The sequence below is a fragment of the Eleginops maclovinus genome, chromosome 21 (genome assembly GCF_036324505.1).
Source record: "Eleginops maclovinus isolate JMC-PN-2008 ecotype Puerto Natales chromosome 21, JC_Emac_rtc_rv5, whole genome shotgun sequence".
Taxonomy (NCBI): domain Eukaryota; kingdom Metazoa; phylum Chordata; class Actinopteri; order Perciformes; family Eleginopidae; genus Eleginops; species Eleginops maclovinus.
This window is the reverse complement of record NC_086369.1, coordinates 5962865-5985806: the sequence shown is the minus strand read 5'-3', so window position 1 is coordinate 5985806 and position 22942 is coordinate 5962865. Positions and strand designations below refer to the sequence as shown.

The window sequence follows — 22942 nt, the reverse complement described above, 5'->3', positions numbered from 1 at the left end:
TGCTCCACGTGGTCAAGTGACCCCCAGCTTTGGGAATATAACATCAGTTGAATAATCTGTTAACAAGCCTGCTTTACAGTTGAGAAGATATTTTATCTGATTAGTGATATGAACAGATTTGTAGACATGTTCAAATCTAGCAAAACCTGAGAGTTTAGCTTTTTTAAGTGTATTTTTTTGTGGCCATTTAAAAGAAATGTATGGACCCTACGTAACTGCCCTCTTAGATGTTCACAGGCATTCCTTGAATTAACACTTTCAGCCACAGCCTTTGTGGCAAATATACAGAGTATGCAGTGAAAAACATTAATGTGTTTCCCCATTGGCCACAACATATCTTAATCAATGGTACTTGTTGAAGCTTCCTCAGCACAGCATCTTATAGTATCTATTGATTTAACCCTCATGCAGCCCTTATATACTGTAGTTTATGTTATGTATTGTGTTTTTATGTCTTAATGTGTCCTAATCAGGATGTGATAATGATGTGTTTTAATCTACCCTTGATTTTGCACATGGAAACCAAACACAAATGTCTACCTTTTATCCTGCAAAAAGTATAACATATTTTGTATCTTCTACTATTAAAGTCCAATTATGCCAGGGGGAAAGCATGACATTTTAGGAATGAAAAATATACACAAGGTAACTCATTTTAAAATTTAAAAAATGATGGTAAAGTCATATATAACATAACAATCTTTAAAAGTAAATGGTCATGGCGTTGTGGTAGATACATAGATGTCTGCCGATTCAGCTTGACTGTCATATACTTTTATCATTTATATACATGTATTTTTATTAAAATGTAATTTAAAATCTCTTTGCATTTGGTTTTAGGATTACTGTAAAAAAAAAAAAAAATCAAACAAATGAAATACCACTGATTTATGGGAGAAAAATGTGACTTTTATTTATTTGGGAAATCATGCCATTTTTTTCCCCCAAGTAATGTTTCCGGTTCAGGATCGGAGTTCTTCCGGGTTACGGTACAGATTTGTCAAATAGCCCGTGCATGGCATGGTTGTCAGGATAGCAATCGATTCAGCCAGGTTTCAGGGTGGACACTTTTTTTTATCAACCTTTTACAGAAGTTAAACCGTCAGACTTAGGAGTCACTCTATCCTTTCTGTCAGTTTGAACAGCTGTCCTCACTCTCGAAGAGCAGATTTTTTTTTTACATTTGTCATTGCTCGGTTAGCTAACTAGTTAACGTTGCTCTTTGAAAATGGCGGATCTACCACCAGAGAAAAGCCTGGACGATTTCTTTGCCAAGCGGGATAAAAAGAAGAAGAAAGAAAAGGGAAAGGGCAAGGAGTCCATCCCTGGGCCTACGTCAGGAGTGATTAAAAAAACTAAGAGAGAGAAAGAAAAATCGACGAAAAACGACAACCAAGACCAACAAATCGAAAAGGTAATGTTAAGCTACGCTACGCTCGGTAACTTTTTTTTTCGCCTTAGCGTCTTTTACCGGTGTCGTGTCAAATGTTCCATCCTCCGTCATAATCAGCTTCCTGTTTGAATTTAGCTTGCTCGCTGTTACCGTTTTTAACAATATGATTGAGCCACGCACTTAATATATTCGACGTGGAGGGAGAAAACGCCGGTTGCTAGATAGCATATGGTTTCCCCCGGCACACATTCTGACGTATACGAAATAAAGCACGACACGCCTTAAGCGCATTTTTTTTTACAGTCTTAGCTTTGGCTTTTTGACTAATATAAACGTTAATGCTATCCTTAAATGCCCTCTAACTGGTTAATATACTGTTAAGGCCTTGTGTGTGCTTTTTAAAGCTGTCATCCCTCCTTGAATCGTGGCTGTCCAACTAGGCCGAGCCGCCATTTGTCAAAATATACGTCATTTTTGTTTGAAATAAAACCCTAACAATGACGTAAAGCTTTATTATCGAGTATAAGGTGTAAATGACTTGTCATAGTGGTCTAATGTTGTCCCAAACTACTATAGAATGTGACAATTTATTGGGAAGCCCTGGCCAGGTTGCAGATGTCTTGCAGAGAACGGCCTCTCAATATAAGCTTTGCAAATATGCCGATGTGCTGTTGTGGGGTGAGATTTAATGCATCCTTCTGCCCAGGAGGACGAGGAATGGAAAGAATTCGAACAGAAAGAAGTTGACTATAGCGGGCTCCGACTCCAAGCTTTACAGATAAGGTAAGATCTGTTTCGACTCCTTGTCCTCATGTTGAGTTGTCATTTGCATCAAAACCGTGACATTTTGGGGTCTAATAAATGCATTTTGCCCAGTTCTGAAGGTCATATTTTTCCCCATTTAAGAAGATGATGTCATGTCTAATTACCAAGTTTAACGATTTGCAAAAAATGTTGTCACAACCCTTAGTTGGGTACTAATGCTTTTTACTCAAATATATATATATCAAGCCGTCTTACAAGCAGATTTGTTACACTAAACTAGAGGGGACATGTATTTTGGATTAGCACAACTGTCTTCTCATTGTTTGCAGCGATGAGAAGGAGGAGGAGGAGTACGAGAAGGAGGAGGTTGGTGAGGATGGAGAGATCATTCTGGTCAGCGGAGACAAATTTTCTGGTCCCTGGAACAAGTCTGGTGCTCCCCCGGCCCCTGCTGCTGCACCTGTGGGTGAGTAAACCAACGTCATACTGATTTCTTTTGAAGGGCCAAGAAATAAGACAATAAGGTGATGAATATACCACTGCTTATTCAGAATACTATAGTTGTAAAGTCACTTACACTGACTGTGCTCATGTACAAGGCTCCTGTTGTAACACTGTATTGTAATGAAAGCACATGACAAATGCCATACAATTACTTTTATCATATATGGTCACATGCACAGCGTAAAGCAGTTTTACCCCTCTTATCATTATCGTTTTGATGAATGTGTACCTTCAATCAGTGTTCTTTATAACTTGTGTGATACCTTCTTTCTTTTTTTTATAATTAAAGAGGAAGAAGAGGAGCCTGAGTCAAAGCCTTCCGGTGTATATCGCCCTCCAGGGGCTCGGCTGACCACCAACAGGCGAACTCCCACCCAGGGACCTCCTGAGATCTTCAGTGACACACAGTTCCCCTCTCTGATGGCCACGGCCAAGCATGTGGAGACACGCAAGTAAGCGGAGTTCAGTGATATCAATTTGTTTACCACTGGAAGTTGATGTCTTGCTACAGTTTTACTGAAGTGATGCATATTTGCTTTTCAGAGACAGAGAAATGGAGAAGACCTTTGAGGTGGTGAGGCACAGGAACCGTGGTAGAGAGGAGACGGGTGGTAGTGCCTCTATGCAGCAGTTGCAGCTTGACAACCAGTACGCCATCCTGGGGGACAAGTAGAGCCGTCCCCTGGCCCCTTCAGCACGGTCCTGCCCAGCCCCTCAAGAAAGCCAGCTGTGTTGACTGCGGTCCTGACTGAGCTCACCTTGCCACCATCACCACACTGGTTACTTGCGCACACAGCCTCATGTACACACACTCATACACAGCAATACCAACGCACCACATACAGTGACACTCCCTTTAAAAATTACAACACACTTGACATCCATTGGTTGGCAAAACTGAAGGACTGCATCTGAAGGGGCTGTTGAAAGAGGGAATAATTTAAAAGGAATTGGTAAAATACACCCAAACGTACAACACTGCAACGGCAGATGACATGTTTGTCCTTTGTGGATTGTACTCAGCAGTTGTGCGCAACTTTTCTCTGGACTTCAACTTGCTTCGACAAAGCCACAGAGGATAACTTTAGGCAAGATGATTTTACAAACTTCTGTGAAAATATCTATTTTTTTGCAAGATCGTTATAACCCAATCGCACATGGTATTTTGGGGTGTGTGTTTGAGTTGTGGTGGGGGCTTCGGGAGTGGGGATACTACCTCAGCAGCATAGCTGGTGGGGACGATGTGGACTGAGCTTTTTTTTTTTTTTTGCTGTGGTGGTGAACGGGGCAAACACCAGCCCCCCCCCCTCCCCCTACCCTACGTACAATCCGGCCATCAGGCTCTTTAAATAAGAAACTTCAAGCTTCGGTTTTGACACATGATGATGACACTCTGCAAAGATCTATGGACAAGAAGTGAACGGTTGTGGTCCTCATTTAGAATTTCTTTATAAAGTGGCCTTACTGATAGAAGAAACTGCTTTGTCATCTAAAAAGAACTTTGCTTGTTGTCTAAAGGGCTGCTGCCTGCCTCTGAATCTCACCACTTTGTGACAAAAACATCATCATATACACGAAAAAATCTTTCTGTTCAAGAATGTAGTGCTGTTGTAGTATGCCTGAAAATTACAACTACTAACTGTCCCTCATATCCACTGTTTGATTTAGCTGCCTCTGATTCATTTTTGGTCATTCTAGACAGAAACAAAAAAGAAACTAAATCCTGTTTGTAATCTAAAGATGTTCTTTTGGTAACAAATGCTCCGCTGTTGTTTGAAACCAGATGATCACAGATGTTAGTGTCAAGAAAAAATGACAGATGTTCAACTTTAAAGGCATATTTGGAGAAACTGAGTTTGCAGCTTTTTATAATTAAAAGTAAAGTGGTACATTTCAACCCGTTTTAATTTTTCTCTTTTTTTAGATCAAGACTTTTCCTCATAAGTAAATGTGCTGCCAGCTGTCATTGCATTGAGTATTTGAGTTACAGGAAATACTCTGTAAAAGATCTGTCACCAAACCAACAGTACTATCCACTTACATCAACAGTGGTACGCCCAGTTAAATACTTTTTTACCCCCAAACATAGTTTTGTTAAAGGTGAAGAACTGGATTTATGTTATGTTTCTGTCCTTGTCATAAAAGATGCCAGGGAGTTTTGATTCCTGCTGGAACACTTTGGGTGGACGTAGATAATATTTGTGATCAAAAGAGAAGAGCATAACACACAAAAAATAAAGTGATCCTTGTGACTGAAGTCTTGTCTAAGTCTTTAAACGTTGAAAAGGGGGATTACAGCGTCTTTTACAGAAAAGGTTTTATCCGTTTGTAAAATGAAGGCTTGTGTTGGAAAATTATCAAAAGTTTAATCTGTATGAAATGACCTTATACCAGGCATATTAACAAATAAAAGAAACTTTTTTCACACAACAGACTTTAAATGTTTATTTGAAGTCGGCAGTGATTCAATTGTCATTTCAGTCTCAGATTTGAAACCTGACCCAATTTGTTCAGCCCTTGTGCTGTCTGTCTTCACTTTTGCTCCACCTAAAAACGCAATGGCCAACATTTAAAATGATACACCATAAAATCATTATAAAGGCTAACTGTGGTAAGTGTCTTTTACCTGAGGTACTTCGTCTGTTGGCTTGACATCGCCGCCTGAAAAAGGGTGCCAGATACGAGGTTTCTGAAGGGGGGGGAGAGACAAAAACGTACAGTAAAAAAAGAGAAAATGGAAATGGATCTCAAAAGCCCCGAATCTTTTTTTAGGTTTTTAAATTAAGGGTAACGTCAATTTGGTGTAATTTCCCCTTTGTCTCTCTGACTGGACCGGCAAATCAATGGAGCAGAAGTTCTATTGCTGGGGAAGTAGCTATCGCTATCCAACATTATTGGCTTGGTTTTTTTGGTTGTATATTGATAATTTTAGAAGTTTATAGTTAGCAACATTGTTATTTCAGAATGGGCACGGCGGCGGGCCCACTAGGCGCTTCTGCACAAAGAGGTTAAATGCAGATCTTTATACATTGGGTTTGTTTACCTCTCTCTTCTCAGAAAATAACGAGAGTGGTTTTCTACGTGTTTTAATGCAGCTTAACGCCCTCAAACATCCTAGGTTAGCTTTGGGCTCAAGCCCCGAATGTATATAATGTCTGGCTCCGCCCCTGGTTGTGATGGGACTGCCATTTGAAGGATTCCCGGGTCCACTTCTCTGAAGTGGGGAGACTACAATGAGTTTGCCTACAATTTACTTTTGTCTTTTTATATAATAAGATTGTATTATGTGCTGTTTAAAACCCTGCTCTGTAAAAAAGTTGTCACCAAACCAACAGTACTTGCTGGGAGACTTCAACGCACACTGGGGTAACTCCAACAAAGCGGCACTCAACCGGGGGCTTGTGAGTATCCCTGAAGACACTGAAGTCTTGTCTAAGTCTTTAAACGTTGAAAATGGGGATTACAGTGTCTTTTACAGAAAAGGTTTTATCTGTTTGTAAAATGAAGCCTTGTGTTATCCTGCTACCTCTCCCTTAATCCCTTAATTGGTGTCTCATTTTGAACAACTGTTGGAAAATTATCAAAAGTTTAATCTGTATTAAATGACCTTATACCAGGCATATTAACAAATAGAAGAACCTGACCCAATTTGTTCAGCCCTTGTGCTGCCTGTCTTCACTTTTGCTCCACCTAAAAACGCAATGGCCAACATTTAAAATGATACACCATAAAATCATTATAAAGGCTAACTGGTAAGTGCCTTTTACCTGAGGTACTTGATCTGTTGGCTTGACATCGCCGCCTGAAAAAGGGTGCCAGATACGAGGTTTCTGAAGGGGGGGGAGAGACAAAAACGTACAGTTAAAAAAAAAGAGAAAATGGAAATGGATCTCAAAAGCCCCGAATCTTTTTTTAGGTTTTCAAATTAAGGGTAACGTCAATTTGGTGTAATTTCCCCTTTGTCTCTCTGACTGGACCGGCAAATCAATGGAGCAGAAGTTCTATTGCTGGGGAAGTATCGCTATCCAACATTATTGGCTTGTTTTTTTTGGTTGTATATTGATAATTTTAGAAGTTTATAGTTAGCAACATTGTTATTTCAGAATGGGCACGGCGGCGGGCCCACTAGGCGCTTCTGCACAAAGAGGTTAAATGCAGATCTTTATACATTGGGTTTGTTTACCTCTCTCTTCTCAGAAAATAACGAGAGTGGTTTTCTACGTGTTTTAATGCAGCTTAACGCCCTCAAACATCCTAGGTTAGCTTTGGGCTCAAGCCCCGAATGTTTATAATGTCTGGCTTCGCCCCTGGTTGTGATGGGACTGTCATTTGAAGGATTCCCGGGTCCACTTCTCTGAAGTGGGGAGACTACAATGAGTTTGCCTACAATTTACTTTTGTCTTTTTATATAATAAGATTGTATTATGTGCTGTTTAAAACCCTGCTCTGTAAAAAAGTTGTCACCAAACCAACAGTACTTGCTGGGAGACTTCAACGCACAAACTCCAACAAAGCGGCACTCAACCGGGGGCTTGTGAGTATCCCTGAAGACACTGAAGTCTTGTCTAAGTCTTTAAACGTTGAAAAGGGGGGTTACAGCGTCTTTTACAGAAAAGGTTTTATCTGTTTGTAAAATGAAGCCTTGTGTTATCCTGCTACCTCTCCCTTAATCCCTTAATTGGTGTCTCATTTTGAACAACTGTTGGAAAATTATCAAAAGTTTAATCTGTATTAAATGACCTTATACCAGGCATATTAACAAATAGAAGAACCTGACCCAATTTGTTCAGCCCTTGTGCTGCCTGTCTTCACTTTTGCTCCACCTAAAAACGCAATGGCCAACATTTAAAATGATACACCATAAAATCATTATAACTGTGGTAAGTGCCTTTTACCTTTACTTGATCTGTTGGCTTGACATCACCGCCTGAAAAAGGGTGCCAGATACGAGGTTTCTGAAGGGGGGGGGGGGGGACAAAAAAACGCAATGTACTTTAATGCTGAATAGATTTGTTGGAAGTCATGTGACCTGGCAGTGAATCAACCAAGTAACGTTAGTCATATTTACCTACTCAAGTAATACAAACAATTGCTTCTTAACTTGGGATATGCCGCTGTTAATGACCTTTTTGATTCATTTTTTTACATCTTTAACAACATGTCACAAAAATATTGTGGAATTTTTTAATTAGGCTTACTTGACTGAACTTGATTAGTTGTTTGATAGGGATTTGATACGGTATATTTTCAGCTGTGGATTAATTAAATAATTAAATGGTGCTTCAGTGAGTAAAGCAGCTGACCCTTAAAATGTGTCTGTGTCTGTTGATTTTGTTATTTGTAGTTAATCACCATTCCCCTTAAAACAGACACATGTATGGACATATTGAACCATAATAACAGGACACCTCCAATCCCCCCCCCTCCCCATTGTTCCCCGGGCGCTGCTCAATAGCTGCCACTGCTCCTAATACTAGGATGGGTTAAATGCAGAGGACAAATTTCACTGTGTGTGCTCTGCTGTGTGCATGTATGTGACTAATAAATAGGGCTTCATCCTCCGATTCTATCTATCTATCTAAATAAGAAATGCCTTTTGTTGCTCTTGAGTTCGGTTCAGTTACTTACCTTGATGTCTTTTTTTTCAGCAGTTGGAGGAAACCCAGCTGAATTGTCAACATTAGTACGAGTACCATTCCACTGATGGGGAAGAATGATAAGCAACGCTTTATGGTGATGTAAGTACATTACATGGTTAATCAGAAACATCTGAAGTTCACGTTTTTCTATGTTCACACTCTATGTCTCTGGTTTGTTTTTCTCCAAGTCATCATTTTGGCTGTTACACTTTAGTTCCCCTGCCTGCCAAATCAGATATTTAATCATTAGTGTATCTATGATTACATACCTCTGCATTTGAAACAGTTGGACTGCTTTCATTTACCTGAAATAGAAAGGCATTGCACTTTAATAAGAAGTCAAGTTAAATTTGTAGCTCAAGAATAATACAGATTGAGATGTTAACCCTAAAAAAACATAAAATTGTATTCTACAACTGCAACAAATACACAATCATTTAAGCTGTTACACAGAAATAGAACAACATTTGTTTCCTAAAGTTAATGGGTATCTTAACAATTGACATAATTCAGTTTATAACATTGAGGCCTGAGAACAGACTTTGTGGAAATAAGAAATAAAGTGAAATCCATAGGTGTTCATTCCAGAGACATTTGCTCTTGGCTTAATATAGTTCCTATTTATTTACAGCCCTAACCTGAACTTTGAACTCAAAATCAAATGTAATCTAAGTCATTTAAACTATCAAAAGCAGGTGATCCTATTTCAAAGAACATTTGACTCTCCCACAAAGTCTACCTACCATTGTGTAGTTGGATGTGATGTTAAAGTCTCCAGCACTTCCCATTGGTAGTTGGCCTCCTGATGGCCACTGGAAATGTGATTTTAGAGTGATTAAATCCAAATATTGTTTGCTGTGTATCCGGTTGACAGTTTGTTTACAGAGGAAATTTACATAGTAGCAAAATGAAACATGCTGTAGGCCTCTACTTATTTTTTTGAGTCTTGAAAAACTATGGAAACTAATTGTTGTATCTAGTTTACTTGTCAGAGTAGTATCAAAATTAAGATTGCAATATGTATGGAAGCAAATAAATGCTTATCATTACATTTTTTCTATGAAAATATTTCACAAAGAAAACAATCTGTCATGTTTAATAATTCAGCGTTGTAAATTGTAAGTTTGAGAACATTTAAACTATACAAATTGTTTAAATTACACAATTGGGTAGTCATTTGTAAGTAATATTCACATTTGCTAAGTTCTTTGCTGTTATACATTTGAAACCTGCAAAAGAAACATTCCAGCGATGTTTAAGTTACTGCATACAATTAAAAAATAAAGAACATTAGCAGTATATTTCATACATTTCCGTTTCAGTATTTTCTCCAATCCTACCAGCAGATCTGGTCAACGCCGCTACAATAAATCTAAATGAAAGTTTGTAATTCTTTTTAGTATTGAAAATGAGTAGTTTTACCGATGAATAAGCTGATTCTGTGAGAACGAATCCCAGAAAACACAGCAACGGGAGCCCTCTCATGTTGAATGTAGATTAGCCTCCTGTCCGTACCATACAGTCAATGGTCTGCACATAACCCAACTTTATAGTTTCCATGTCAGTAGGTGGAGTTTGTTTTGTATGCACAAGTGTTATGTTTCACTTGTAGCTTACATCACCATTTTACCCATTTATCTGCCCCTACAAGGACATTAACATTTGATTTAAAAAGTGTATTTATTGTCTCATCCCATGGAAAATAGTGAAATTACTTTATCGATAAAGTGTACTCCCCATAATTTACTCTGGCTTTTGTTACCCTGCTCAACTTCAAGCTGTATTCTACTTATCACCTATTTGAATAGAAAACACGTAATTCAAGGACATAGCAATGTTTAGATAGTAAGGACTTTGACATTTAATTTCAAACATTGCAGCGACAAGATCAATAAGTCCGTGCACTTAATGTCGTACCTGAGTTTAGAGCTCTAAAAATAAAACTCAAAATATTCTTTGGAGTTAGTTTGATCCACTTTTTATAATCAACAGTTTTACCCTTTCTCACACTGATTGCTGTGAGTATTGATCCAATCAAACATTGTAAGACCTTTCATCCTGAACGAAAGACAAACTAGCCAGTCAGTGGATTTGGTCTTGATGAAGACCAACAAGTTGTGCCAGTGAATCAGAAAAGAAGATTGCACATTAACAATGTAGGAATTGAAAATACTTTTAAAATCAGCTTTTTAACGATTATCTTTCTTTAATTTATTTATAGATTTTAAAATGCATTGTTTACATTTAAAAACTAGAATAAATAAGTCTGAAATGCATTAAAAACTCTTGTTATTTTATAATACAGGATTGCTCTGAAATATAGCTGTTGTGTTGTTTTTCAAAGGGAAAGATGAATGTTTTACTTAGAAACCAATTATCCTGGCCCCATTATAGGAAACATAGTTCAAAGTCTAATCTCTTTCAGAAGATCAGTTTGCAATCTTGACTTAATAAGATACAACACTGAAATACAATTAGTAATCGGTGTGTTGAGAAACACAACTTAATCTTAATTGTCATTAATCGTATCTATCCTAATATAAATGCAATGGCGCGTGCTCTGCCTCTGCGCGCGCACTGTCGTTGCCATGACGCTGAATGAAAACCACAGACGGTGAAAAGAGGAGATGGTCTACAGCTGACAAAGTGAGCTGAAATGAGCAATTATCAAGCGATAAGTCCTGCTTATTTTAGTTCAAGTGGATGTAGTTAAAATATCCGTGCAGTCTGACGCATGTTGAGTGGCAGTCGACTTGAGTTTTGTTGTGTTATCGTCGTGTTTCTGCTGCGGGGATATGAAGGCTCACAGCGGTGAAGTCGGAGTGTTTGTCCGGATCCGACCAACGGCCAACTTCTCCCGAGACATTATTGAATGTCTTCCCGACGGACAGGTAAACTCCTCTTTAGACGGAATTACATTTACACAACTTCCCGTTTAATTTAATTTTTTAAACCAAAAGCCAGTCACAGTTATGTTTTTATTGAGGTTAAACATTAAACTTCAAACTGTATTTTCCCAGCAAGCAGGAGTCTGATAGTTTGCAAGTCAATCACGTCAAGCCGGCTCCTTTAAACCGGTTGACGTTAATTAGGTCAATCTGAATAAAACGATTTTTAGTCTTATTAGGGTTTATTTCACACATTTAACCACTAACTTTTGCCTTAGAGGCCCCTTTTATGTCAGTCATAACGTCAATGCCGGTGTGCCAAAGGAAAAAAAGGGTACAGGTGCAATTAATTTAGATAATGATGGCCCCAATTCATTATACTAGCTGTCAAGTTCCAAGGCCCTGATATTATGCATCAGGCACGTGCACAGATAGTGGTTGAGCACCAGCCCTTTGGCCTACTACAAAAGAAGGGCTCTTTTTTTGTAAAATGTAATTTATAATGGGGTTTCTTTGCGCACATGTTCACAAAGTGTTAACAACACAAAGGCTCCAAGCCAATCGTTACACAGAGTTTTCAACACGGAAGTGCTTTAGCCAATCAGAATGAAGATCATCCACGGAGGCGGGCAAAGTAGAGAAGGTAGAGCTCTACTGCTGAACGGTAAAATCTAACTAAGATAAAACCGTAATAACTAAATATAATATTGTGGAATCAAAACGGTAACATTTTGCACTTTGTTCTAAGGTTGTAGATGTGTGCGTGAGAAGGCATGCTCACTGAAAGCTGGAAACTGACAGCCGAATTGTTGAACCTGGGTAAAAAAATAAATAAGAGTGCATCTGTCAGCAGCACAGAGCTTCTGTCAGACAGAGGGTTAAGTAAAAGTTGAGAATTTACTAAAACACACTTAATTTCTTTGCATTTCTTTTGAAGTTACTGTCACGAAGCAGTGTTTGAACCAACCTTGGTCATGGGTTTATTTGAAATACAATCATTTCAATATTCCTTTAACAATGTCACAAACAATAGTCATTCCAAGCACATTTGTTCCTAAAATAATTAACACAAATGGCCAATATGCCTTTTTTATGCGTTTTCTAACATCCTCTGCACATGCCTGTTATGCATGATTGCTTTTAATGTAGGGAAGCATTCCACCATTGTCCCTGTCTTTCTATGACAATATGTCTAAAGTTATACTGAGTCAGTATGTTGCTTTATTGAGTCAAATGACAGAAAATACTTTTGCAACTGCTTTAGTGTTTGTTTGTTTGTTTGTTTGTTTGATTGATTGATCAGTCATTATTATTTTAAGCAGTAATGCAAAGGTTCCAGCATCTCAGATATGCGAAAATGCTGTTTCAAAGTAATTGTTATAGTCAATTTAATATCTCTAGGTTTTGTTATTAGCTAGGCAAAACAAGCCATTTCAAAACACCATGTTGTGAATGTCCTAAAAATCTTCTGATATTTTATGGACTAAACAATTAATTGAAAATGGATAAAAACAGATTAATTCATTTCATTTTTTGGCACTTCACCTTGTTTTTTTCCCCTTATATTTAAACCTCTGTAAATGTTGTGGAATAATGTAATGAAAGTATTAGTTCAAATATTAATAGAAGTATTTAGTTTGGTAGCGTACATTTTTATTATGTCTTTTTTTTTTAAGACAGTGAATATTCATCACAAGAAAGACACCAGGAAGCCCCTGGACCCCAGAAAAATTCAGCTGAGTTCTTGGTCATTCCGACTGGAGGGCGTCCTGCAGGATGTATCCCAGGAAGAGGTGTACGCCAGGGTTTGCCGACGGGTGGTACTAGGAGCACTGGATGGCTATAATGGTAAATCTGTTCATCTACATAAAACTGTGTAATGTGTAGACGAGAGTTCAGACCTGATTAGCAAGTTTAATGTATCCGTTTTTCTTTTGAGTCAGAGAAACACAACACGGTCTAACAAACTCACTGTGTGTGTCTTTCAGGTACTGTGATGTGTTTTGGGCAGACAGGTGCAGGAAAGACCTACACCATGACAGGCTCCACAGAATCATACAAGCATAGAGGCATCACTCCTCGGGCCCTTCAGGAGGTAACTCGCACCATGTGAAAAAATGTGCATCTGAAACATCCTGACTGCTCCGCTTAAATAACAAAAATGTTGACCTCTAATATGTTATTCAGGTGTTTCAGGAGGTGCAGAAAAGGGCGGAGCACGCTTTCTCTGTATACCTGTCCTACTTGGAGATCTACAATGAGACCCTGGTCGACCTGCTGTCCTCGTTGCAAGGCTCAGCACACCCATCTCACCGTAGTATGGTGATTAGTGAGGAGCCGGGCAGAGGAGTGTTCATCAGAGGTCTGTCTCTTCACCCTGTCCACAGTGAGGAGGACGCTCTGAACCTGCTGTTTGAGGTGTGTGTCTTCATTTGACAAGCAAGCACACAATTACAATTGTTTCAATGCTTTAAACTGTTGATCCATAGGTCAAGTAGTGTTTCCTCTGACAGCTAGGGTGGCCACCCTAGTGGCCAGACGTCCGGCTTTTCAATGCCCTTTGCTCATGTGGCAAACCACACGACCAAAGCAAACATTTAAACAGTTCATTAACTAGTATCTCATTCTATTTTAATCTTATGTTTTATGCAGTTGTTGAATGGGGGTTTGATGGTGGCTGCTGTGTGTATATATATATTTTTAAATAGAGAAGTTCATTTTAAAATTGACCCTTCACAAAGCTGTTTTGTCTTTGTTCAGGGTGATATGAATCGCATTATTGGATCTCATGCTTTGAACAGGAACTCCTCCAGGTCCCACTGTATCTTCACTGTGCATATAGAGGTATTCCCCCCCCCTCAAAAAAAAAACCGTTGATGTTTTTGCTTTATTCTTTTCTTTAGTGTTTTTTTGTTTAAATTTACACTTTTCCTGCAAAGGATTTTAAGCAGAAGGAAATATTTTTCCCGATCACAGTCTCGCTCACGGACTCTTTCTGATGCCAAGTATGTCACCTCCAAGTTGAACCTGGTGGATTTAGCTGGGTCAGAGAGGCTGGGAAACACTGGGGTGAGTCTGAGAGTGTCTGTTGATTTTGCATGATATGCAACTTCTAACATGTTACACAATTTGAATAAAGTCATGTCCAGTTGGGATGTTAGTCCCAAGATTGTGTAATTGTAGTCTTTTATGAACGATCCTTCATCTAACTTCGTGTTATGCCACCTTCATGCTCTTCCAGTCAGAGGGTCAGATGTTGAAGGAAGCCATGTACATCAACAAGTCATTGTCTTTCTTGGAGCAGGCCATCCTGGCCCTGGCAGACCGTCGCAGAGACCATGTTCCCTTCAGACAGACTAAACTCACTCATGCCCTCAAAGACTCATTGGGTGAGACTGCTGGCCCCTTCACTTTTAACAACGCTGTTAGCCCATATTTGATGGTCTATAGGTCTTTTCTCTGTGTAATCATTCTTGTAAAACATAGAGCATTTTCTTTCAGGAGGGAACTGCAACACTGTGCTTGTGGCCAACATCTACGGCGAGGCGTCACAGACAGAAGAAACAGTAAGGAGTGGAAAACATTATATGAAACCAAAAAACAGTCTATCCCTACTGCAAATGATGTCATATAATCTCTGGATGATAAGTAATATTCTCTGCAGCTCTCTACACTGCGTTTTGCCAGCAGAATGAAGTGCGTCCGGACCAATCCTGCTGTGAATGAACACATGGATCCAGCAGTAAGTTCAGAAGAAATTACACACAGAAATAATAATATAATAATAAATCACTAGGAATGGTACATTTGTAACATTATGTTTTATTTCATTATGTACTGTTTGTGTCAGTCATCAGGTAACAGAGTGATCTCATGAAATGTTTTGTTGTGATTAGGCTCAGATCAAGAAGCTTAAGAAGGATGTACAGATGCTGAAAGAGGAACTTTCCATCTGTAATACCTTGGTGAGTAGAGCTATTGGGGAAATTGTGAAACTACGCATTTTGTTATGTGTTTGAACATGGCCCTGTGTTTGTTTTTAGCAAATACGCAACTTAACAACATAGCTTGCAAATCATTTAAAAAAAAGCCTGCAGTAGATTTCCGTCTATAGCGAAGCAGCTATAGTAATGGGAATTTGCAGTTTTTCCCAAACACATTACAGCTGCTTCAAGGTAATTGCGTATCATGCACACTTCTCCAGGTGAACCGGCCCAGCGCACTGCATGAGCCGTTGTCTGAGGCCCAGCTGGCTGAGATCGACAGCCAGGTTCAGAGGTACCTTGAGGGAAGCCTGAAAGAAATCAGTGTGAGAAGATATTCAGAGACTCTGCCACACAACATTTTAGAATCTACACTTGACGGCTTTAAATCATTCTCTGCTTGACATCCCATAACACAGATCACAAGTGTCAGTCAGGTCCGAGCAGTGTTCGCCCAGTTCAAGCTAGCTGTGCAGTAAGTATCATCTACCCTTTGCAATCAACAACCTTAAACTAATAGAGATTAGTTAGACACAATGGGACACTGTTTTTTGTTGATGGTAAGTAATGAACATAAAGTAACATTTATTTATGTGTGTGAGCAGCGGACAGGAGCAGAAGGTGAATGCTCGATTATGTCAGACCTACAACTTGGGGGAGAAAGACCAAAGAGCTGATGCAACTGCTGTCAAGGTAAGTCAACTTCTGGTTCACTGTTCAGGCCATCGCCTGGAAAGTAAGAGTTGTTTATTTCATCTGTTAATTTAGTTACTGACAGCCTGTTTAGTAAACAGTTCCCTCTGATTTTGCTGTGGTACATTTGACTTTGTAGAAGTGGGATACCAGAGGCAGCTCTGAGGAAATAGAGACTGGCAACACCAATCGCCCGAGTTCAACCAGAGCCAAAACTCAAAAGTCTAAAGACAAACAGAGGTAACGGAACATTTTGTAAGAACTTTTTCCTCCAATGACTGATTTAGATTCTGGTTGTCTTTCAAATAATAAGTACGTATATTTATCACTTTCAACCCTGATAAGTTTGCATGCCTGGATTTAAATGCACCAGTTTGGTTTTCCTAATGACACACTTGATGTGATTATCCAGCCAAAGCAAGAGACAAGGAGAGGGGGGTCCAGTCTATAAGAAGCGTATAGACTCTGCGTCCAAATCAAAGCCTGAATTCTGTCCAGAGGCTTGAAAGGGAACAGGAGTTAGAAGAACCAGACCCAGATAGCCAGGACACACAGGAGTCACAACCACATGGCAAAGAACCCTTTCACCCCGAGTATGTGTTTATGCTATTACATGGTTAGCTCAGATATTTGTGGTAGTCCTACACAGCAACTGTAATGTGTTGTTTTATACCATTGCTGTCACTACCCAGCTCTACACCTACCAAAGCAGAAGCCTTTGAGGATTTTAAATTGGGACGAGGCAGCAAGCTAAACCGCATCCTTAAGGAGAACAAGGCCGTGCTACTGGAACGCCGCAGTCTTCATCGACAGCTAACTGAGGAGGTCAACGCTGTCAAGAGAAACATCGACTGCACCACAGCCACCATACAGCAACACAGGGACACAAGAGAAGGCCAAGGTACTCATTATCTGCATGAATAATGTTTGGATCATTATGACACTTGGATTTACTTGACTTTTTAGCCATAATATGCTACGTTATGTTTTTCATTTTTTTCAACATGCTGTATTATGCCTTATTTGGTTCCTTACTTAGAGCTAAGGAACCAATAAGGCATAATACAGCATGTCAAAATAAGGTACAGTATTGTATGACTTGTTTTCATTTTCTGTTTGAAGGTCGGTATTCGGATTTGGAGAGGGAGCCAGATGCCACTTTATTGATGCAGCTCAGAGATCTGAAGATTCTGTACCGGCAAAGGTACGAGGTGCTGCATGACATCAAGGCAGAAATCAACTACTGTCAGCACCTTGTGGATCAGTGCAGGGTGCGTCTGCTATCTGGTCAGTTCTCCAAATATCATCTATCAACTTATTACATGGCACAGCTCAAGAGGTTTCCTAGCCGTGGCGCTTTAAAACCTAATGAAATAATCAGTTGCTCGTTTGTGTTCCAGAATTTGAGAGGTGGTATGAAAAGTATTTCCTGGGACCCGAGGAGGATCTGGAGACATCTATGGATAACACCCTTGAACAAGTGCGTCTTCTTCAAATGTATAAGTGCATCTCAAGCAAAAGCTATTTAATGCTTTCGTGCTCCATAAAGAAAGACGACACAAAGTAAAACATGTAACTAACTGTTGGTCCTTACTTTCTGATAGTGTGAGGATAACCAGCTGCTTCCCGAGAGCTCCGGCTCTGAGTCCTTCCACAACGCCCGCTACAAAATGCTGAAAAGGGTGGGTTTGAACTACAACTCATTTCATTAAATGATATTAAAATGATCAGTAATGTGCAGGAAACCGTAACCTTTGGTAACGTCTGTCTCTCCAGAGGAATACCAGGTCGCTGTGCTTCACTCCAGTGCAGAGGAACTCGTCGTCGCGGTCTGAGCAGAGAAGACTTCCTCAAATCCCCCCCGTTAGCTAAGTGAGTTCATGTAAAAACTATATTTAAACTTGGTCTCCACATTTTCTTTTCTGTTTCCACTTTTTTAGTTGGTGTTTTTTCTTTTATTGCCATGTACGTTTACACATACAATACATTAGATTTGGTGTCTGGTGGTGCCAACATAAACAATCAAAGAAAATAAGTTGCAAAGGTAGGTCAAAAATATAAGATGATCAATGACAAAGTATCTTTAAGGAACTATTTATCATTAAAAAAGAGAATGCTCAAGACAATATTTACACCAACTAAAACTCTTAGGAAAAAGAAAATATGGCAAACTACAGGGAATTGTATTTCAAAGTGGAGGCAATCAGTGCAATACAGTCAAACAAGCACAGAAGACACTACACAACAAATCAGCTTCTTAAATGAAAAGTAAAATTTATTATTCCTGAACCACAAAATAGACTTCTTTGGTTGTACAAATTCACTAGTTACAGTCTTGTGTGAGCTCTAACTCTTGACACTAGAACTTCCGACCCCTTCCTTCTGACATAGTTGCAAGTAAAAGTCCCAAAAGAGAACTTGACAAAAGAATAAACACAAACACTTGAAACACTGCATTAATAATGTAGTGAAACCCATCTGAAAAAAAAGATTTACCTACTGCAAGTAAAAAACAAAAAGATATCAACCATTGCAAACGTTATCAAACAAACTGAATTTCAGTCAGTGAGAGCAACATGGAAAGCTATGATTAAAAGACCCTACTTTAAATTAAAACAAATGCTACTATGCTGTGATTCTGATACATAAACTGACAGCATGTCGAGCAGTGATCTGAATGAGAACAATGTCTTGAGAGGGATTTCTAATTGCTTCTGGCTCCCGCAGCTCTTCCATTAACAAACCAATATACATGCAGAGAGCATCCCAGTACCAAGCCTGTCAAGACCGGCTCAGTTTCAAACCCAACGTTTGCTTTCCTTTCAGTATTTGTACATTATTCACACAATAATAAAATGATTTTTCAGTGGCGTCAGATTTAAATAGACAGAAAAATAAAACACCTGCTACCTTCACATCGCTCTGGAATCCCTCCAGATAATTCAAGGATAGAAATTCATGATTCACATTGAAAAATAAAAAAATAGGACCCTAAACCGGGCAGGGTGAGTACCGTTACTTATTAAATGATACTATGCATACTTCCAAACTTTAATATGTGATATGTTTATCTGTAAAACTGCCTGCTTAGTGTAGTCCTATTCTCTCAATGGGGAATAGAACAATCACAGGTATGACCAACTACCGTGAGCTGCAACAGATAAAGCGATCTAAGCTTGTCTCTAAACATGTCTGGTGTTTACATAAAGGGAAATGAATTAGTCTTGAAATGTACTTAAAGATACATTACAATAAGCATCAGTCATGCACTCCCAAAAGCACATGAAGTTGAAACAGAGGGCCCTCGAGTTGATTAAATGCTAGAAAGAATAAATTACTTGAGATATATGTTCGTTAAAAGCTGATAGGTGGCAGTGCAAAAAAGATATGTACTTTGTTTTGTGTTTTTAAAAGCTCTCCACAATTTCTGAGTGTGAAGGTAGCAAGATGTTCCCTCCTCAATTAATATGTACACTCCTGTCTGCCCGAGTCTCAAGAAACCCCTGACATTTTACAATCTAGTCACTGAAAGCCTACAAATATCATTCAACAGGTTAGTATAGCTATGACCCATTTCTTCTCTCTTCCAGTATGTTCTTTTTAAACAGCAAAATCATTACAGGTGCAAAAATAAAAAACTAAAAAACGTCGGCCACCTCCTTTTTAAAATAGATAAGCTTCTACTTGGTGAACCGAGTGTACAACAACAACAAAAAGAGAATGGTCTGTAAGTAGTGACAGCTAGCTAACCACACTAGCTCGTTCTTGCCCTTTAGGGACTGCTGAGCAACTTGCCAACTCATCCACGGACTGTATAGGCAAGACTGGCACGCAGGATATAAGTGTAGTCTCTGCAGTGGTTATATATGGGGGAGGAACTCTCCCTCTACTGACTGTGTAGTGTTTAGTGACTCTGTGTTACCAGTGTTCCACAGTGCATCTTAATGTGTGTGTGTGTGTGTTCGCTTCATGTCTTGGGCTTTCTTCTCAGTGTGAGCCGTTACGTGGGCACGGCGGTCTCCAGGCTGCGGCGGCCCTGCCTCAGTTTACGCTTGTTGCTGTACAGGGCCATCTCCTCCAGGGCCGAGGTGGCAGGCAGCGGGGTGGGCACCTCGACCTCAGGGCTTGCAGCGGGAACTAGACGACAACAAAAAACAAGAAAAACTTTAGTCATCGTATCTATCGAGCAGAGAGGACGAAAGACCAAGAAACCGGAAAGAATCCATGTGGAACATTAGAGCAAAGTGGATGGAAACCTGCGCAGGAAGCCCCACACTTACGTCAGCAGGTGGAAACGAGCAAAAGTCTTTAGCAGATGATTTAAACCCGCCACCTCCATGAGCGCTGTATCTGAACTCACCTCAAGAACTATTGGCAATATCTTTATCAAAAAACGACACACACTTACATGTGTAACTGTTATGGTGGGGTTCTTCAGTAAGCTGATTCCTTGGCTATGTATATACTGTATACCTAACTGGGTTTATTGGCATGTGCAGGATAAAGCCTTCAGACAGAAAGGAATGCTGCCTGCAGAGGGGAAACTAAACGCTTATCATTAAGTGTCTGGATACAACTGCCTGTATGAGGGAAGTAGGTCATGAGGCACAACAGCAACACTTCCTGGTTTTTTTAATAACCCCTTCTTCCATGCAAATTGCAAACTTATACAGGCAGTTACCATAAACAAGGTGTTGAGTCCCAGAAAGGAGATCTGTGAATGCATCCTCAAATAATCCAGAGTGACACTGACAGTGTAAGGAAAAGCAGTCCTCACTACAATAGTTAGTCAGCTGACTGACCTGGTGTGCATGTAAACACAATAAAAAAACCACTTAACGCTTCCTGTAATAACTAGTTGGATCAACACTTAAACAAATCCATGCGCAATAGTTGGGGTCATTAGTTTAAACGTCTGTTCCAGCATCAGCAGGCGAAGCACCCCCTCCTTAGAACCCCAACCCAGTTAGGCCACACAACTGGCATGTTAGAATATAAATGCACACACCAACACACTATCCCATAGACACATAGGCTAACAATCTCACACACACATGCTCACACAGGATCCTACCAATAGTAACTGCTTATCCCAGGTAGTCACCTGAATGAAAGGGAATAGAACAAGGAATAATTGAGTGACTCTCCACACTGTTCTCACTCTCATCCCTTCCACACAGCCGGTTTCAGTGTCATTTCTGCATCGCTCCACTACTAACCTGGGTTGCTAGAGCCGTCGTCGATGAACTGCAGGTCGTCCACTGCGTCAGGGGACTGGAAGAGAGAGAAAGACTGTCAATAACTGAGCGGCAGGTGTGTGCGTGTGTCAGACACCTGTGTCCCAGGGGAGGCCATCACCATGCCAACACTACGTGCTGTCAGTTTAGCAGACAGCGCTGAAGCTCCCATTCTGTTAGAGCACCTCTGCTCCACCACTCCCCAGGAGACACAGCCATGTTAAGGGAAAGGGAGGTTAAGTTAGGTCAGTGTGTGTGTGTGTGTGTGTGTGTGTGTGCAAACACAAAGAGACAGCCAACAGTGCAGCACCAACAAGAGTCACCAATGCACAACAGGAAACTCGGCAGCATGTTCAGATGGTTTTGTGTTGATGCTTTTACACACCAACACAGATCATGTTTCCCTAAGTTGATCTGTGATGGAGGATTCTTTAAAGTCTACAAAGGTACAAAACCTGCAGGAGAATCATGTGACTGCTAGCATGCTAACTACAAACTGTGCAAGCGGATGTTATGTTACAGGACCCGTCAGCTGTGGGTGTGAAAGTGACACGTGTCTTTACTCCAACTGTCTTCATCATTATTAAATATAGAGGTCCCACAGATCAGTTATGCATTACCAATATTTTTGAATTAACACTTAGTCTTTAGACTATATTTCTGTCAACCAATATGAGGCAATATGATCCAAACACTTATCAAGTGATATCATTCAAATAATGTCCACCAAAGAGAGGATATGAACACCCTGAGGTCACTATCGAACAACAAACTACACAATCAGGAGCGCAGACTAACAGTCACTTAACCGAAGAATTAATAAAAGCCCATTTCCAGATGAGCTCACTCCAGTTCTGCCCTGCTTTACCACCGGTCTCATCTTCCGCACACACAAAAGAAGACCATTTCACACAGACGAACACCCCCCCTAATGACAGAGCAGGAGGAGAGCCAGCGCATGACAGAAAATGTGATAAAGGATGATATTTCTCGGCCTGATATGCGACGCATGCGAACAGGCAGCTGATGGAAGTGACCGTGAGAGGGGGTGGGATGCAGAGTTTGTGGACATTTCCCCCCAGGAACAAATCCGGGTTAGTGGGGAGCAAAGACTGTCTCTGCAGCGGGTCACTGTTATTGTCTGGGATTGATTAGTTTGGGGAGAGACAAACGGTTACTGCTATGGATGCTATTAAACTGGAGAGTGATGTGAGGGTAGGACGGGAGGGGCTGATGTGGAGGGACATTTACGTAAGGTCTCTCCATTGGGGAAGTAATAGTTAGTGAGCCAATCCCTGAAGTGCAGAGTAGGAATTACTGACCAATCACGGAGCAGAAACACAAAATGGAGTTGCAGTGTTTCCAGTTCATTAACAGAAACTAAAAAGAGGGGCAGCAGGGAAAGCCGGGGGGGAGGGGGAGGCCGGGGCCTCGGGAACTCAGCATGCAGCCAATACCTGGATGTCGTATACGGGTTTGGAAGAAGGAATGGCAGCAAACTGTCGGTAGTCAAACTTCTTTGACGACAGGGACTAGAAGGATAGCAAACGGGAATGAGCAGAGGTCGAGGGAGGAGAGGAGAACAAGGACAGAGGAGGGCAGGACAAAATATAAAAGGGTAGGAGAAGGAAAATGTCAAAGGAGGAAAAGGGATGAGGAAATAGAACGCAGAGAGGCTAATGGGTGATTCAGACAGCCAGCTGTACCACATGAAGGGAGAGCTGTGTGATCTCAGCTCTGATTTGCTAGAATGACATGAGCAAGATGGTGGATTAATGCAAATGTGATTTGATGCAAATCTACTCTGCTCTCCCAGCTTTTAAACAATCAAACTTATTTA

The 22942-nt window shown here is 40.2% G+C and overlaps 3 protein-coding genes across 5 annotated transcripts in view; 2 read left to right on the top strand and 1 right to left on the bottom strand.

The window, feature by feature from the left end:
* Positions 1–982: 982 nt before the first annotated feature.
* Positions 983–5092, top strand: cdv3 (carnitine deficiency-associated gene expressed in ventricle 3). Of its 3 annotated transcripts, none has more exons than XM_063912180.1 (5): positions 983–1414; positions 2103–2176; positions 2488–2624; positions 2952–3114; positions 3206–5092. In XM_063912180.1, the coding sequence occupies exons 1-5, from the start codon at positions 1229–1231 to the stop codon at positions 3333–3335; spliced, it is 690 nt and encodes a 229-aa protein (XP_063768250.1). In that variant the 5' UTR covers positions 983–1228; the 3' UTR covers positions 3336–5092. The 3 variants fall into 3 exon arrangements, with proteins under 3 accessions (XP_063768250.1, XP_063768249.1, XP_063768251.1); XM_063912179.1 differs by having other exon boundaries at positions 2100–2176; XM_063912181.1 differs by having other exon boundaries at positions 984–1414; positions 2109–2176.
* A 5816-nt stretch (positions 5093–10908) lies between these two features.
* On the top strand, positions 10909–17778 carry kif9 (kinesin family member 9). Its single transcript, XM_063912396.1, is given in 21 exon segments — positions 10909–11192; positions 12866–13037; positions 13178–13284; positions 13377–13607; positions 13950–14033; positions 14166–14258; positions 14431–14578; positions 14691–14755; positions 14854–14931; positions 15086–15154; positions 15394–15498; positions 15592–15647; positions 15778–15865; positions 16005–16105; positions 16278–16347; positions 16349–16458; positions 16558–16766; positions 16988–17152; positions 17266–17345; positions 17470–17547; positions 17642–17778. Coding segments are annotated over 21 exon segments (2301 nt in total). The 5' UTR covers positions 10909–11096; the 3' UTR covers positions 17738–17778.
* A 336-nt stretch (positions 17779–18114) lies between these two features.
* scrib (scribble planar cell polarity protein) overlaps positions 18115–22942 on the bottom strand; it is a 53563-nt gene continuing 48735 nt past the window's right edge. Inside the window, 3 exon segments of the mRNA XM_063912397.1 lie at positions 18115–20002; positions 21085–21139; positions 22560–22634. Coding sequence (XP_063768467.1) covers positions 19866–20002; positions 21085–21139; positions 22560–22634 — 267 coding nt within the window. The 3' untranslated portion in view covers positions 18115–19865.